The 17,826-nt window shown below is 41.0% G+C and overlaps 1 protein-coding gene across 1 annotated transcript in view; it reads right to left on the bottom strand.

The window, feature by feature from the left end:
- onecut3b (one cut homeobox 3b) overlaps positions 1–14,678 on the bottom strand; it is a 21,869-nt gene extending 7,191 nt beyond the window's left edge. Inside the window, exons 1-3 of the mRNA XM_036137765.1 lie at positions 13,176–14,678; positions 7,205–7,395; positions 4,991–4,995 (exon numbers count right to left, since the gene is read on the bottom strand). Coding sequence (XP_035993658.1) covers positions 4,991–4,995; positions 7,205–7,395; positions 13,176–14,256 — 1,277 coding nt within the window. The 5' untranslated portion in view covers positions 14,257–14,678. The remainder of the gene's footprint in view (positions 1–4,990; positions 4,996–7,204; positions 7,396–13,175) is intronic.
- Between the last annotated feature and the right edge of the window lie 3,148 nt (positions 14,679–17,826).

The following is a 17,826-nucleotide window of genomic DNA, read 5'->3' as shown; positions in this document are numbered from 1 at the left end:
AAACATGCTATTGATACAAATGTTGAATAAGATGCATTTTGACTGAAAAAAAAACACACATTTTGTTTGATGGATGGAGGCCATTGCTTGATTCAAAATCAGTATTTTCGAAGCTGTCTTACAAAATGATCACAAATTTGGTGCTTGTACCATCAAGAAAGATTCTTAGGGAATATTGACCGAAGTGTGCAAAATATAAACGGAAAGCCCTGACAACTGGGAGTGGCAGAAAGTTGGTGAGATCTGGCAAGTCTATTGTACAACCCTTCCAGAGTTATCAGCAGTTGACAAAATGTAGCTGCAAAACCGCATGCCGAGGGTGGTGCAATGCTATCGCTTCGGCCTCAAGCATACATACCAGATGTGTGCATGCAAATATGAGGACTAAATGACTGATAAATCCACCACACGAATCAAAAGAAAAATAATTTGCTATATTCTTCACATTTTTTATAAAAATGCAGACAGGAAATTGACATCATCCTACATACCAGGAAAAGGGCGATCATATGTCTTTTGCACCAGCCTCTCATATTGGTAATACCGCATCTTCTTTTACTGATGAAATGCAACATACACAGTGCTACAGTAACTGTACAGGTATCTATACTGGATAACAACATTAAAATTAAAAGCATAGCTAAGAGAGTGTTTCGTCATGTAATTCCTACCATATCATCCTAGTTTTCAATAATTACTGTTTGGTAAATGCAGAATTGAAATTTTTGTTCAAACATATATTTTGACGTACAGAGGATCGGAATCGCATTATTCCATTAAAATCTAGCCCAGACACTGTTTAAAACCATTTCAAATGGTGGCCATCTTGAAAAATGGCAGCAATTTTGTTTTTTGACATATGCAATGTACTTTTCTGTGAGAATGGGTCCTGGAGCACATGTGTACCAAATTATGCGCTTGTACCACCAAGTGCAAGTTCGCTTCAGCAATCTGCTGCGCTAAAGAGAAGGTTTCAAATTTCCAGTGACCAAAACCAGTGATCAACAAGCAATTTATTTGGCCATTTAAAATAAAAGTTACAGAGACTCTATAAAATAAGATTCTAATCATTTCATAGATTATATACTCCACATTACCAATCACATCACTCTCGTTCTCTACACCCTGCATTGGCTCCCAGTGTGTCTTAGAATAGATTTTAAAATTTTATTGTTTGTTTTTAAAAGCTTTAAATGGTCTATTTGTTTGAAATTTTAACTTCACTGTGGTCTTCAAATCAGTCGGTTTTAGAAGTCCCAAGGTCAAGGTGTAAACCGTGGGGTGATCAGGCTTTTGCAGTTGCTGCCCTAAGACTCTGGAACAAGTTACCCCCCGATATTCGCACTGTTACAGATATTGCTCTTTTTAGGTCCAAACTCAAGACATATCTGTTCAGGCTGGCTTTTAATACGTAGCAGTGTTGTGACAAATTCAATATTTTGTTTCTTTGTAACCTTTTTGATTTTATTGTGTTCTCTCTTTCCATTGTATGATGTGATTTTACTCATTTTGACGTATAAGTACTTATAAGATGCTTGCTGTTTGTTGTAAAGTGCTATATAAATACATTTTGATTGATTGATTGATTGATTGATTGATTGATTGATTGATTGATTGATTGATTGATTGATTGATTGATTGATTGATTGATTGATTGATTAAAAGTAAACCTGTCTTGAGGTAAGTATTGTGGTGGCCTTTCAAAATGAAGCCACAATATTTTATAATTGACTATTTCCAAATTTCACAAATTAAACTGAACCACGGATGAAAGACACTGAAGATAGAAATATATCAATGAATAGATTCCATGGTTTCCAGTTTGGTCTTCTTAGCTTCTCATTTACCTGAAGTGAGATTTAAAAGGGAATTAGGTCCTACATACAAAATAAAGCTCATAGATGGCCCTCAGACAGACCGTCTGGCTCTTTTATGGGTAAGATTAGTGAGAATGTTGATCTAAATGGATCCTTATCTCCTGTTAATGATGCATATATCTTTAATGCATCATTATTTAAAGTGCAATGGCAACAAAAGCTATGAAAACAGTGCTCTAGGGGAGGCAGTCACCATCAAAGTCATGACTTTTTCTTGTTGTTAACTAGAACATGAACAGCCCTTAAAGCAACAACATTTTCTTAAAGGTCTTTCTGCCAGGTGTGGGTGTGGGTGTAAATCACCAGCTTTATCATGATATGATGTTAGAAAATTTTACACTAAAATCTTGGAATCACTTTCAGTGAATTTGTGGCAAAACGCCCAGGTAATGGCGGAAAGTCCCTGCAGTTAAAAAAGGGGAAATCATTTTTAGTCTATGGGTCTGTCTCACTAAATTACTAAATTGTCACTTGTCTGGTACTGGTGCTCGTCTTCAGTCCACATGCCTTTCAAGAGTTTGATGATTATGGTTTACAGCTAATGAAAATCCAAGATTCAGTTTATGAGAGTATTACGAAACACCAATAAGTCTATTATAAACACAACCATCGGGAAAGACTACAACGTTTGCAGCCTTCCCAGCAGACAGTCAGTGGCGCCATCCACAGGGAGGGCAGGCCACAAGACATCTTTGGTAAAGAAACTGGTTTTCCGCAGAGTGGTATATCTACCAAAAGCTATATCTGAGCACATTAATGGAAAGTTGAGTGGAAAAAAAACAGTGTTAGAAATTGTGCCCGTTCAAGAAAAAAAAAAAACAAGACATGGATTGGAGTTGGAATCAGTGCTTCAAGAACCAGACTATATAGACATATGTAGGACAGAGGGGTGCAAGACATTCCTGATGCTGAGCCACTTCAGCCTGCAACGAGATCAGAAGCATCTTATCCAACCGAACCATATTGTTTGAGGTCCAAGTTTCCACAGTCAGTGAAGATTTGGGATGTTTTCAGGTGGTGATGGTCTACTGTGTTTTATCAAGTCCAAAGTCAGTCCAGCCATGTACCAGGAGACTTTAAAAAGAATACATTGTAATAAGCTGATGCTTTCATGATAAATTATATAAAATACTAGTTTCACTTTTTGAGCAGCAAACAGTTGAAGGACGGATAAATTCTGCATCTGTCATTTCTGTCCACCCAAAACAAAGTGAACCCTTTCTTTCAGGAGAGAGATTATGGATCCGTCTGGAGGGTTTTGATCGTGTGTCCGTCTTGCTGAAACCGGAGGAGCGTGATGTGAAATGCTGACAAAGAGAAGCCAAGTGCCGCGCTGCCTGGATGCACCGTCAGTAGAGCGGCGCTCGGCTCTGGCTGTGGAGACTGGAGGGAGTCTGTTCTGTTCTGCTGCCCTAAAAAGCTGCAATGATCGATTTTCCGCGGTTTTCTCCTGAGCACGTGGTCCAGTAATCAGGGCTCCCTTCCCCACCCGATCGATCCGCATCGATCTGCCAGAGCGAGGTGCATGAAAGTGCGTGCGTGTGTGTGTGTGTGTGTGTGTGTGTGTGTGTGTGTGTGTGTGTGTGTGTGTGTGTGTGTGTGTGTGTGTGAAGGTGAGGGGGGGGGGGGGGTTGCGCGTACGTGGGCGCGCCTTTGTGACAGACAGATGAGAAGAAATTGTTTATCTGTGGAGAAACAAAGGAGGTGAGGCGGGAAAAGAGTGGCAGCCATCCAGCCTGGGAGCTCTCAAACGAGCCACTGGTTATTAAAATGAAGAGGAAAAAAAATATATATATAGGCTATATATATGAAATGTTAACAGGAGATGGAGTTAAGCCTGAGAGGACGAGGATGGATCCCAGGTTTGGGTGCTTGTGAGCTCATGGGGAGCAGAGGAAATGAGGAGAGGGTTAAAGGGGAAAAGAAGTGAGCCTGGCCGCAGTGTGGAGGTGGTGTATGCAAATGATTGATGGCTTTACAGCGGGTTAAGACAACGGCAGAAAACAGATTTGACTGCGAGACAGAGATCAATGTGAATGTGCACATGCATACCGGTGTGTGTGTGTGTGTTTGCTTTTGTTCAAGCGAAGCATAATAAAGAAATATTCCTCCTCAGCAGGAAGCAGCTGTGTGTTTCCCTGTATGTTGGAGCCTCCTGCTTGACTGTTTTCCTCGGGTTGTTTTTTCCTCAATTGTTTTAATTTGCCCCCAGATTGATAGCCCCCCATATTGATTGATCCTCACTTCAGAACCGTTTCATGGAACGTTTATTCAATTGGTTCGGGCCCGGCCGCGCCAGAATTTCCTGCAGGCTCTCCCTAAGTGCTGTCTGAAACCAAACTCAATACTCCCCTAATGTAATGACTGAATTCAAGTGCTAATATAGTGATAATTTAATATGTAATGCCTGTTTGTGAACAAATTGGGCTACGGGCCATTCTACAATGCCAACACCACCCGGGTTCTCCTCTGCGAGCCAATGAGAGCAGCTCAGAGGCCGGTGGCGGGAGCTAACACCGCAGCTATGTTCATAACTAAGCCAAACTCCAGACTTAGCACAACATTGGGGGCTAGTCAGAGCATATTTCAGATAATCAATAGGTTCCATTTCAAATGAGACTCTTTCAGCCTCTGAGCGAGCAGTGGATAGGACCAAAGGGTTGACGGCGGCAGCTCATTAGAGGGACCTCTCTTGAGACAGGAACCAAACAGTTATAGGCTATCTTTAGCTGCCTTGTTACCAAATCAGCTGTGTTGAAGAGACAAGAGGCAGTCTCAAGTGGCTCTTGCTCATGTTGTAATGGTCAAGTGTCAACAATGCCAAAGATTATCAGGCCATAGCCTCTTCAGTCTAGTCACAAGCTCCTACTGATCTACTCATCACTCAGCTTGTGCCTATTAAGCAAACAATACCCCCCCCCCCCCCCCCCCCCCAAAAAAAAGGATAATAAAAACATTGTCCAAACAATGAGGAATTGTGGTAGGAAGTGGAAGGTGATAAGAAATCAACCAGAGACTTTTACTGGTGTCTAAATATGGTTGAAAAGTTGTTGGGGTCAATAAAGTAATATTTTCCACTTGTTTTTTTTGAGGCAGAATAAAGATAAGGTAACCTTGCCTGCAAGATTCACAAACACACGACAATTTCTTGTGCTGCTCCCGCTTCAACCGTTTGTGTCCGAACCAAAAACGGTTTGGGCCAATCACGTTGCAGTATTATGGTTTAAGGCGGGACATACTGGTGCGACGAAAGCAAGATCGGCTGACCCACAGCCGAACCAAAACAAACATAAGCAGCGCAAGAGGACGCACGCGTAGCTGCTACTGTCACGTCTGTTTTGTAAGAATCTACTATTTCTTCTTTGATAGCAGAACAGCAAGAAGCGCCTTTACTAGCCTACCTACTTGTGGTTTCTCATAATGCCTGCTACTTACGCTTTAATTCAATACCGTGATTGGCTAAAACAAACCTTTGGTAGGCGGGCACTAAGTGTCATTTCACCCAATCATCTTGGAGTGTTTTGCTGTTTGTCCCTCCTTTCCCCAAACTGATTTAAGTGGAGCAGTCCCAGATTGATAATGGGCAGAATGGAGAGCTCTAAGGTGTTCCCGACCTTAAACAGCCATAAGACGTTTATTTGCATCCAGTGAGAGGGATGATGATTAAAATTGTCAGGTGTATACTGGGTGACCTTTCATCTTTTAAGTCTGCAACTAACTGGTTACATAAAACCACAATAATGAGTGAGCGGACCCGCTATTCTGGGGACAGTGACAAATAATTTTGCTGGGCCGACCACTGAAACCCCCACCCCAACCAGCCAAGACAGAGTCTTGTGTCTTGGTAAACTTTTGTGTTGCATTATAGAAATGTGTATAAATTATTACATTTAATGTATGAAATTAACAATCTAATAAAGAAGACAAGTGAGTTTCAACATTCTATTTATTTAGTTATATCATAGGCATATTCCATTTTTGTTCTTCATAGTGTGGGTTGTGGTTTTGGCATGCCAGATTGTAAATTGTTCCCATCTAGCCAGCTGATTTGGATGCACCTCTAAGTTAAATCTATCTATCTAATCTATGTATCTATGTACATATCTCTATATCTATCTATCTATCTATCTATCTATCTATCTATCTATCTATCTATCTATCTATCTATCTATCTATCTATCTATGCAGACAGACAGACAGACAGACAGACAGATCAAACACAATGTAATGCTAATAAGAAATTTACAGAAAACATGTTGATATGTAAATATGTTTTTTTTATATTGGCATATGAGAAATTTGTGAAGCTTAGGCCTTGAGGTGAGCTTTTGTGGTCTAAATATTATATGTTAAATTGTTAGGAGATAGGATTGTCTCCAAAACTTGTTTGTTACTATGAGTCAGACTCTTAAAATTTCTTAACACTTCTTGAAATTTGATTCAGTTTTCTTCCAGTTATAGGGAAGTTTTCCTCTCTACTGTCGCTACATGCATGCTCTGTATGAGGGATTGCTGCAAAGCCATGGACAATGCAGACAACTGGCCCTATGTGGCTATATGCTCTTTCAGGAGGAGCGAATGCTGCTTGTCAAAACTTGATGCAATCTGCTGGATTTCCTTATATGAAACCTTTTGACCAATCCATATGATTTGATTGAATTTGACTTTGTAAAGGGCGTTGAGATGACATGTTGTGAATTGGTGCTGTATGAATAAAATTGAATTGAAATTAACTGAACTGATATAGGAAAATTAGCATTTTCTTTTGAAAACAACTTTAGTTGAAAGTTTGCACAGCAAACCTTATGTAACACTAATAACAAGAAGAAGAGAATGAAGAGGAAATGAACAAGAATAAAAAAAAATATTCAAGAAGTATTATCTATCCTATCCTACATTGTTTTGGGCTTTAGGTTGCTGGAAATTATGTTAAAGAAAATTATTCATTCGCTTCACTAATGTGCGGAGCTGTTATTTACATCAGAGTCACTTCTTCAAAATGGTGAATCATGAGTGAGAAACCTTTGGTCAAACAACTGATTTCCTTAAAGTGAATTTTACATTAAAAAAAAAAACTAATTACAAACAGGAAAGAAAAGTAAAAGGATTCTTATTATTTCCCTCTGATCACAAGTCACTGTTAGCAGTTTGTCAAGATCATGAATCACACCACAGACAGAAGATGTATGTATGTATGTGAAGACACTCCTCCCCTTTGGCATGTTTTAAAATGTTGCATGATCAGAAACACACGTGATATGGGCTGCTTCTCCTGAAGATGTCAGTGACAACTGAACAGAAATGAAAGCCAATATGGTGTAATTTACTTGTGTGTAATTTGCATCAGTAAGGTGTGTGTTAGTGTGTGTGTGTGAGTGTGTATGTGTGTGTAGATGGGCCGTGTGTGGCAGACGGTGAACTAACCGCACCGTGCTGCTGCTAGTCGACGCCTGGACGGACGGATGAGATCGGGCTTTGTGTGCGGTGAGACGGGCCCTCTCCCGCCCTGGACGGACTACTGCGGGCGAGAAACAGTTTGGTGTCAATCACTCTCTGTCACACCCCCTCAGATACTGTATTGATCATGTGCATATGGGCCTATTCATTGCCTGGAGTTCAAACGCATCAGTGTGTCTCCTCTCCCCCACCACTATATGAGCCGCGTAAAGAGCGCACAGCAAAGCCGCGGTGGAAGCCACGCCGTCCTTTCATCCCTTAAGCCCCGATAATTGATTGGAATTGGTTTATCTGGAAGCTGTCATTTGTTTCTCTGTGAAAATCTCGTGTTTCCGTGTTTAAACGAGTGATCGGCAGCTTTATGGCACATCTGTTATTGACTTGTAGGCTGTAAACCTTCTGTGGAGATTTGCGCGGCTCTGTTAACGACCCATATCGCCATTTTTAAATGTCACAGCTTAAAAAAAACATGATAATAATAATAATAATAATTTATATATATATATATATATATATATATATATATATATATATATATATATATATATCCATCCATCCATCCATTTTCCAAACCGCTTAATCCCTCATGGGGTTGCGGGGGCTGCTGGTGCCTATCTCCAGCGTTCACTGGGCGAGAGGCGGGGTTCACCCTGGACAGGTCATATATATATATATATATAGATATATATATATATATATATATATATATATATATATATATATATATATATATATATATATATATATATATATATATATATATATATATATATATAAATTTGAGAAAAGGCAAAATAAATAAAAACTATGAAAACAAACTTATTTAAATTTGCTTGAAAATGACCGCAAAACAAGCGATTTCATGTATTGTGAACCATTCAGAAACATTAGGGAGGTAATCTGCAGGAAATAGAGATCGAACTGGTTGAAGATAGGTTAAGAATAAATTTTATTTTTGGTTTCAGAATAATATTTTTCTATTATTCCCTAAAGCAGGTCGAGTTAGTTTTACATTTATTATAATTTTAAACTCTATTTTTTTTTCTTGCAAACGGTCGCCCGCGGTGGACATGTCTTTTTTATGGCGATTATAGATTGGGAAGTATTTGGGATTATTATTAACCCCGGACAAATATGTTCAAAAATCCACTTTTCCATCCAATATGACTAAGCCCTATAAATTTAGCCCAGACATAAACCTTAAAAGCCGGACTTTGGGTCGACTTCGACAACTTTATCAAGCACATATGGATATCAGTCGTTGTCCTTATGTAGACTTTTTTTTTAAGTTATTTACTTTTCAAAACACAATTTGACGTTGTTAAGACAAAAGGAAAATGTCTAATGAAACTTGGCATTCTGGGTAATATTAGGCAGCACTTCCCAAGACGTTCAGATATTTGTAAATGCGGCCTGTTTGAGACCTGATGTACCATAGCAAAGAAACACGTACAATATAAAAGAAAAAAAAATACAATATGATCCCTTTCATAGCTTTGCTATTTTTACTGTCAATTTATTTTTGACTAGACAAAAATGTTATTCACCCTGACAGCATAAGGTCATTAAAACTGTTTGACTTATTTCACACCGGCAATGGGTCTTTTACGCACGAAAATCGTGCGCACAGTGTGCAATATGCAAGCAGCTTTATGTTTCTTCAGCTGTATCTCGTCATATAAATATGTTACATTTTAAAAGTTGCAATTCGAAAGTATATAAAAGGGTTCCCTGTGACGGTTTTTAACACCAAATTGCGGAGGTGGGACAGAGGGAGCTGTCCTCTCTGTCATGTGGACCAAATTAAAAACAACAAAGACTTCCATTGTTTGTCTGAAGTTTAGGAATGATTATCAATTTATCAAAAATTAATTATTTAGATAGATCACATTAAATACACCAGAAAGTCCCTAGCTAAGTACAGTTTTTTGACAGGATAATTAAAAATACAATTAATTATTGCCTTGTAAAGCACATAACCTGATTTTAATAATACGTAAGCCAACATACTGGCACCCTTGAAATTCCTTTATACATATCTGGTTTCTAAATGATCTGATGTTTGTTTTTGTGAGAAAAGTTATCCTAAATGGTTTTTTGTCTTATATTTATTGTTTTTCCAATCCTATACATCTTTTGTTTTTCAAAGCAGTTGACCAGAATTACACCTATGTGTTTCATTTTGAAAATACCTGAATACACATTACAAATATATATATTTTTTACCGCCAGCCAAACGTAACAATTCTGTTAGACCCACTCTCTTTCAAACTGAGGATCAACATATTTCACTCCACTTTGTCAGTAGTGGATATGCAAAATGTCTGTTATAGAGACGGATGTGAGCAGAAGTGAATTAAGGCTGGGAGGCTTGTTTAGTGCCAGAGGAAGAAGAAGAAAGGTAGGGAGGGAGGGAAGGAAGGAAGGAAGGAAGGAAAGAGGGAAAGAATATGAGAGAGCTGAGGAGAGCAGAAGAGAGAAAATCAATACCGATTCAGAGCGAGTCAGATAAGCCTGAACAATGTATAGTGCAGACACACTCTATAACCCAGTCACACACACGCGTGTGCATGTGGAGGAACTCACGCAAACACACAGAGAATGGCGCGCTCAGGAAAATGCGCTCCAGGCCTCCATAAAGATGCATTACAAAGCCCATAAAGCATACCCACCTTTAAAATTAAATGACATCACAACCTTGGATTGCTCAGAGGATTCGCTGACATGAGCAGAAAGCGCTCATTACTAGGTGTCGATAGGTAGCTAGATGTTCTGATGCCCTTTGTCTACTGTAAGATTCTCTTTCGATCTGATCTTCTAGTATTTGGGTAAAAAAAAAAAAAAATCCCCCTTCCTGCACTGAGCTACTTGGAATCCTGCAGCCTGTCTGCAGCTTCATTCAGCAGTGGAAGTCTACACCCTGCTGGCTGCTGTCAAGCTTGTACTATTGATATTTCTCAGTATGTTTGGGTTGTAAACAGCATTTTTTTTTGAAAACCACTTACACAGCCCATGCTGTGATGTTTGGGAAGTGGGACTGGTGTGTGTGGTCCTCGGCTGTTAACCACAGATTTTACTTTGCTTACCAAGAAGATGCTGTTACAGGCGCTCTCTCTCCACCACTCTCATGCCTCTCTCTTTCTTCCTCCACTCTCTCCTGCCTCCGTCTCCCTTATACTTATCAATTATTAAGGCTGGTATTGATCCTTTCACTAGCCTGCCTCTATCTGACTGTTCACACAAAGCCCAAACCTGCCGGCCTTCTCTCAATCAATGGCATCTCCTGGCTCCTGCATGGAGCTTCTTCTTCGTTTTTTACCGCGTCGGTTTTGCTGTTCTCACTTTTGGACTTAAGACGGGTTGAAAGAAGTTTTGTACATTTCAATTTTGGTCCATTCGGATTCCTCTGACAAACACTTGCATCAATATTTCATAGCACAAGTACATTTGATGGGCGATAAAAAGAGAGGGCAAAGATGCCTCTGTACATCGCTTGACTTGAAGAATTCCTCCTGATTGTATGGCCTTAAGGTCAGTTCCCCAAGCTGAACGGCCTGCCTGCCTGTTGCCGGGCTGAACAGAGAAAGATTACTGATATTTTTGTCATGAGCTGTAGAAAGGGTGGGCACTGGGGAGTGGGAGAGAAAGGGGGGTTGGGGTGGGGAAAGGGCCTTATTGATCTCCTATGTGCAAAGCCAGGCAAACACTGAAAGGACAGAGCAACACTATTAATGACACTCAAACCCTCAGCTACAAATATCTATCTATCTATCTATCTATCTATCTATCTATCTATCTATCTATCTATCTATCTATCTATCTATCTATCTATCTATCTATCTATCTATCTATCTATCTATCTATCTATCTATCTATCTATCTATCTATCTATCTATCTATTGTTATTTCAGGGAGTGCTAGTGGATTTTACAGGAAAATAGGGCACGTTGAACCATAAATTTTACACGCCTTGAGGGTTTCCATTTCAAAAAAGCGTCTATATTGTCTGGTTCTACTTGTTTAGGAGTAGTCCATGTTACAGATTCCAACCCCGGTTTCAATCAATATTTCATCAGAACAGTGCGCACAAACAGCTTAAGGTTGCCTAGAAGTATAAATCTGGGGATAGCGTCACGATTGGGCTTGGATTCAGACCGTAGACCTCTTTTTTTGGGTCATTGTAAAACCATTCTAAATGAAAAATTAAATCTTTCCAGTGACCCTGGAAGGCGGTGCAGAGGGACAGCCATTCTTATATTTTTCATTCGAGCATAATGCGTCTATGGATAATTCATATATATATATATATATATATATATATATATATATATATATATATATATATATATATATATATATATATATGTATATGTATTTTATCAGCCTGCTATTTTGAAATACCCCACAGAATCCTTGCCCCTCCCCCAAGCCTCTATATATGTACATTTAGCAGCATAAAATAATCAATAAAACTAAAATCTTGTTATAGCTTTTAGATTTTTATGTGCCAGCTCAAGCTCATCACTGACCCCATCCCACCTGTTTCACAACTTCCTGAATGCGCCCCCTGCTCATACTTTTAGATTCACTCTGTCCACAAAACAGGCTCAGCGATGCACCTTTCCCGGTATGATAAAAAAAAAAATCCTCCATAACGACCTGGAGGGTAATCTACCTGCTCTTTTGATAAACCTAGAGTGTTTACTTCCCCGCTGTTTGAGAAGCAGGAGCGGACCGTGCGGTTATTACGTCTTTCCGCTGTGATACGGGTATCGATCAGTGTGCCACATTTAAAAAGGAGAGTGGGAACTGGCGTATTGATCAGGCAGCCCGAGGTCACCCCGCTTCTGCCGGCGCAACTAGTTGGCCCCTGTAGCCCCACCACCGCCTGGCGGTGAGAAACAGGCGTCATGGGAGTATATTCATTTGGATGTTGCCGTGATTCTCCTGGGATGAGATGTTTCGATTAAAATATATATAAATATATAGATTGAATTTTACTTTACGGCGGCACGTCTAAATGTCAGTGTCCTCAAATCGGTAAGTGAGACGTTAGGTTTAAGTGGAGTCAAAATGCTTGTGTCTGTTTCTACATTGTGTGAATTTCTAGACAGTATTTATTTTCCTGACAGTTCCAGTTTCGTCCCTTCCATTTCATACCAACAAACAAACCACCCATATAGCTACATAAAGCACGGAATATCACTGCACTTTTCGTTATTGGACCTATAACTTTAATGAATCACAGATGAAAGTAGTCATGAAACGTTTTAAATCTCCATATATAGTTGAATTTTACTTCGAAGGATTGTCTGAACACCCCATTTCTTTTAGGTGCTGATCCACCTCTTTAGAAAAATTACAGAATTAATGAGCTCAGACCCAACAACAAGAACAATAGGCTACGCTCTGCTGCTGGAATCATTTAATTTGAGTCATACCCCCTGATTATTATAATAATAATAATTTCCTTACAAACAGTGGTTCGGTATTCGAAGTTACTTTAAATCCCCGGTTGTCAAAAACAAACAACATGGCGAAACACGTGACAACAGCATACTCAGGTGTATTTTGGGAACGCCGTCCCATTGCGTACCTGAAAAGTTACGCACGAAACGACTAAATCACACAAGTACGAAACGGCGAAACCGATACGTTTCACACAGGTTTGGCACGAATCGGACGAATCTACAAAGGCACGAAATAGCAAAAGGCACGTTTCTGTCAGGACCTGTGGCAACAACCTACGCGTGTCTGCTTACAACAACGCTGCGGTGTGGTGCGTCCCTTGATGGAGCTGCTCGGTGTGAAACGTGGATGTTTGTGAAACGATTGTCTCACCGGCCAGCCGCAGAGCAGACATCCGCTGAAACTCGGGCTCCTGCAGCCACTTCCACATCCTCCTGAACGTCTCCCGGCCCGACTTGAGCTTACTCCACGGCTTGGGGTTGCGCAGCAGGTCCGACAGGGTGCCCTGTGAGCGGCTCAAGATCCGCTGGGCAAAAATCGCCTGCGGGATAGAGTAGCGCTTCAGCTCGGCCGTTATCCTTTGAGCCACCTCCTTGGTGTTGATCTCTTCCGCCTGGATGCCCGACGCCGACGCTCCCTGGCCGGTGACGTGGCCGTGCCTCTCCCGATCGGCCATCATCACCGCGCCGTTCGCCTGGGAATGGAGGTGGCTGTGCGGGTGGTGGTGCATGCCGTTGAGGTTGGAGATCAAGCCGTGGCCGTGGCCCCCTAAACTCCTGGCCAGGTGCTCCTGGTCGCTGCGGGACAGCATGGAGGCGTGAGACTCGAACCCGGACACCGGCGAGAGCATCTTGGTTTCGGCGGAGAGGTGCGTGCCGGGGCCGTAGGCGGAGAGCGGCTGCTGGGAGTTGTGCAGAGAACCGAGCCCGCCGGACAGCGGCGACAGCGATCCGTGACCCATGCCGGCCACGGACATCTCTTTGGGGTAGTGACTGTACAGGTTGCCCATGGACGCCAGTCCCCGGTGGTCCTCCCGCATCAGCGTGAAGCTCCCGCTGACGTTCCCGGCGGACAGTCGCTGGTGGGCGGCGGGGTGGTGGTGCGAGTGCGGGTGGTGAAACTTATCCGCCACGGTGGATATCGGAGGTAGATGCTGCAGAGGGGTCAGCGTGGTGTACGTGTTACTAAGGCTCATCCCGGTCTCGCACATGCTGATGGACGAATGGAGGTGTCCCGACAAGGCGGATGGGTCAGTCCGGTAGTCCCCGCCAGAGCCCTCGAGGAGCGAGGCCATGCCGGACACCATGGCCGGTCGCCCACCGGGAGCGTGCGACACCAGGTTGCGGGGAGTCGAGCTTGGGGATGGAGACGGCCGCGCGTGCGAGGAGCTCATGAGGTCTCCCGGTTGGGAATGCGACGAGACGCTGTGCAAGTTGTCCATGGTGAGCTCCATGGCTGAAGAAGCGTATGTTCCCTTCTCCCACCCTCCCACCCTCACCCCTCTGTCTCTCACTCCGGCTGGACTCTCACTGGCGTTCACTCTCTGCCTCCCTTTTCTTAGCCCTCCCGGAGAAATAAAACGATCAATCCGCTTGAACACAAATCCATCGATTAAAATTCGCCGATCGATCCGGAGCTGCGAGGATAGGGCTTCCGTTGTGCACAGGGACGACGGGCTCTGCGCGCATTCGTGTGCTTGGCGGCTCTCCTAGGGCTGGATCGCATCTCCGGTCCGACAGCGCTCGCACCGAGAGCGCATCAGAGGGAAGGGAGCGCGCCTCCGCGGGTTTATAACCTGGCACGGGCACGAGCAGGGATCCCTAACAAACTGCCCCCACAGAGCCGCGAAAAGCTGCGAAACAATCAAATATGCATCTAGGAGTGTTGGAGTAGACAGTACACCTATTTTATGTATCGGTATAATTTTGAAATGACTTTTGCCAATGAGACTTTTTGCACCCGCGCATCACCTACAGACTATATTTTCTGACACTTTGTTGTTGTTGTTGTTGTTGATACATTTTGTTTTCGTTGTGTTTTTTGTTAATGCAGTCTGTTCGAGTTCCTTACAGAAACGCTTTGTTTTCCCACGGACTGTATGGTTTTGCATTTATGCGCTCAGTGATAAACCTGATCGAAGTATTGACTGACAGAGATTAATGACGGGGGCGCAGGCCGCTTAGCGGGGAGGGGAGGAGAGGGAAGAGGAGAGGAGAGGGTGAAGGAGGTCACAAAGTTAGGATCCCCGACGCTACTCTATGGACCAATGGGAGCGCATGCCCGCTGGGTCGGCTTGCGCCAAGGTCACTAATTTTACAGGATTGTATCTCGAGGAAGCATTTAATGTATCTGTAAATTATAGTTTCATATTGTGAAGCAATGAGAGGGAAGAAAATGTCACATGAAACTAAAACACCTCACGGCAACGTGTGGAGTTTGGCTCGAATTCTGAATTTCGGTGCATGCTAATATTACAATAATAAAAACATAAATATATTTCCCTATCAATTCAAAGCCCGACTCATTTAGCTGCGGCCGGCATGCAGATAGAGCCCGTTTAATCTCAATGCTTGGTGTGTGTGTGTGTGTGGGGGGGGGGGGGGGGGGGGGGGGGGGTGATCTCAAACGTGGATGTAAAAAATAAACAAATAAATACTTCAGAGCCATTAAATCTCGTTTATTGCGATTTTTTCCTAATTATTTTTAAAATTGCTTTCACCTGCAATATGACCAGGTAAAGGACGTTGGCATCAAAAACGAACATCTATGTGAGTAAGAAAGAAAGAGACACAAAAATCTGCGTTTTTTTACAGAGGTAAAAATTAATTGAGTTAGTTAAACCGACGGGGGCGCAAAAATAAACTAAACCACCATCAAAAAAACAGGAATGCTAATTCAAAGTCATCGTAATTTATATATTGAAAATAGATTTACTGTAAACACTGCATGCGATATTATTGGCTATAGCCTATGCCGCAAACTCTGTATTTTTACTGTTGTTTTGTTTTTGTTTTTCCAGGCTGTGAAAACACATCGGGTTTAATTTATTCCCGCACACACATTCAGGCTATAACTCCGCTCTTTTCGGGAATGAACTAACTCACAAAAAATTATATATTTAATAATGATTTTTTTTTTATAACTCGCCCTTAACATTACTAATTTATCCAAACCAAAGCTTTCCTATTTAACTTTCATCGAATCACTTTGTTCACTCCAACAGAGAGCAGCTTATTTTCAGCCTAGAAATGACAAGGCTGTCCGAATAAAACATTTGTCTCCGCTTCTCATAAAGCTGGAAGCTGTTTCCCCTCAAAGTTCAGGTATTGATCGGCAGCCTTCGATATATTGATCCTCGATCAGCCCGCCAGTTTCCCAAACACCGAGGCATTTTGTGAGGGATCGTTTCAGCGGCTAGGCTCCGACCTGTATGGATGTTGGACATCAGGAATACGCTGGAAAAATAAATGTCAGCTGCGATGTTATTATGTGCAGAGCGGGAGGCCGGTAAAGGCTCCGCTCCCTCCTGCTCTTAGTAAAGCTGATAATAATGTCTGTAGGCCTTAAATTCTTAGTTCCAAGGTTTTTTTTTAATCTACAAACTCAAGCGCACATAAAAGAAAAGAGAGGGGGTAAAACGACTCATATTTTCACCAGTACACATGTTATCGTTAATGTTTTTGATTATTATTAATTATAATTATTATTATTATCGCCTTTTTTCTGTAATAGAGTTGTGCTGCGCGGTGTTGGTTTAGTTTTAGAGGTTTGTTGCGTCAGACAGCTTCGGCCCTGTATTCTGATCTATGCTGATCTACCGTGAATGTTGAGCCCTACATAAATATACAATAATCCCTTCTTTGTGGAAGTATCTTGCATTTCCATGTGCGTTTTCACGTCTGAAAATCTCACCTTAAAATTGTTGCATTGTAAGCGAGGTTTGCTGTAAATTATATTAACATTATGACGTGCAAGTATTTGCATTTCTTGTTTTTTTCCCCCTTCAGTGTGATGCTTTTAATCATGGGGCTGTAACAGACAAAATATTTGGGCCTCCTTGCTAAAGAAAAAAAAAAAAAAAAAAAAAAAAAAAAAAAAAAAAGGACAAGTGGAATGAAGAGTATGATCATCTTTGACAAAGTGCAAAAGCCTCCAGAGCAGTAAGGAGAAGAGAATGAGCTCTGGAAGTTAAGAACTGCTCAACACAATACAAGACATTCACTCCTTAGATTTCTAAGCTAATAAAAAAGTTAAAATAAGACTGGTTGAAACAAGTTCTTGATTATGTTAACTACTGTAGAAGTAAATGGTTGCCCTTTTGGAAACATTCATTTGGAGCGAAGTAGCAAGCAGCATTACATTATCTCAAATAAAAAGTTAACATCTGCTTCATGTTGTGACAAAAAACTGAAAACTTAGAGCCTATTTTATATATATATATATATATATATATATATATATATATATATATATATATATATATATATATATATATATACATACATATAAATCTTCCTTCTGGAGTTATTGTATCTTCCATAACTATCAATTTAATTCAATTGACTATGACTTATTTGATTGCATTTGATCTTAGCATTTGATCTTAGCTGCATTAATCGTATTTGTAATGCCCTTTGTAGCCTTTAAAACGATAAATAAGTGCAGATTTACACCTACAAATTCTGCATTCAGAATATCAGCCTAAAAAAATATTTTGTCATAAATGTCATTTTTATTTTTTCAAAAGGTTTCAGGTAATCAGCAGATATCTCTGAAAATCTACTAATTTATAATGTTGTTTATATTTAGTTTTTATGTTTATGTATTGTCAAATTATAATGTGGGCAATTACATTTTCACAGTTACATGGGTTTTTGCTGTTAGTGCAGCTCATAAAAATATTTTTTTATTGTATGAGGCCCTCCATATTTTAACATGGTTATTTAGATGTTGTGTGAAACTTCTGGAGAGATTCCTTTTCACTGGAAAAACGTCTAATCAGTTTTCTATAACTAATGATCTT

Source organism: Fundulus heteroclitus, chromosome 6 (assembly GCF_011125445.2).
Source record: "Fundulus heteroclitus isolate FHET01 chromosome 6, MU-UCD_Fhet_4.1, whole genome shotgun sequence".
NCBI classification, from domain to species: domain Eukaryota; kingdom Metazoa; phylum Chordata; class Actinopteri; order Cyprinodontiformes; family Fundulidae; genus Fundulus; species Fundulus heteroclitus.
This window is presented reverse-complemented; position numbering and strand designations above follow the sequence as displayed.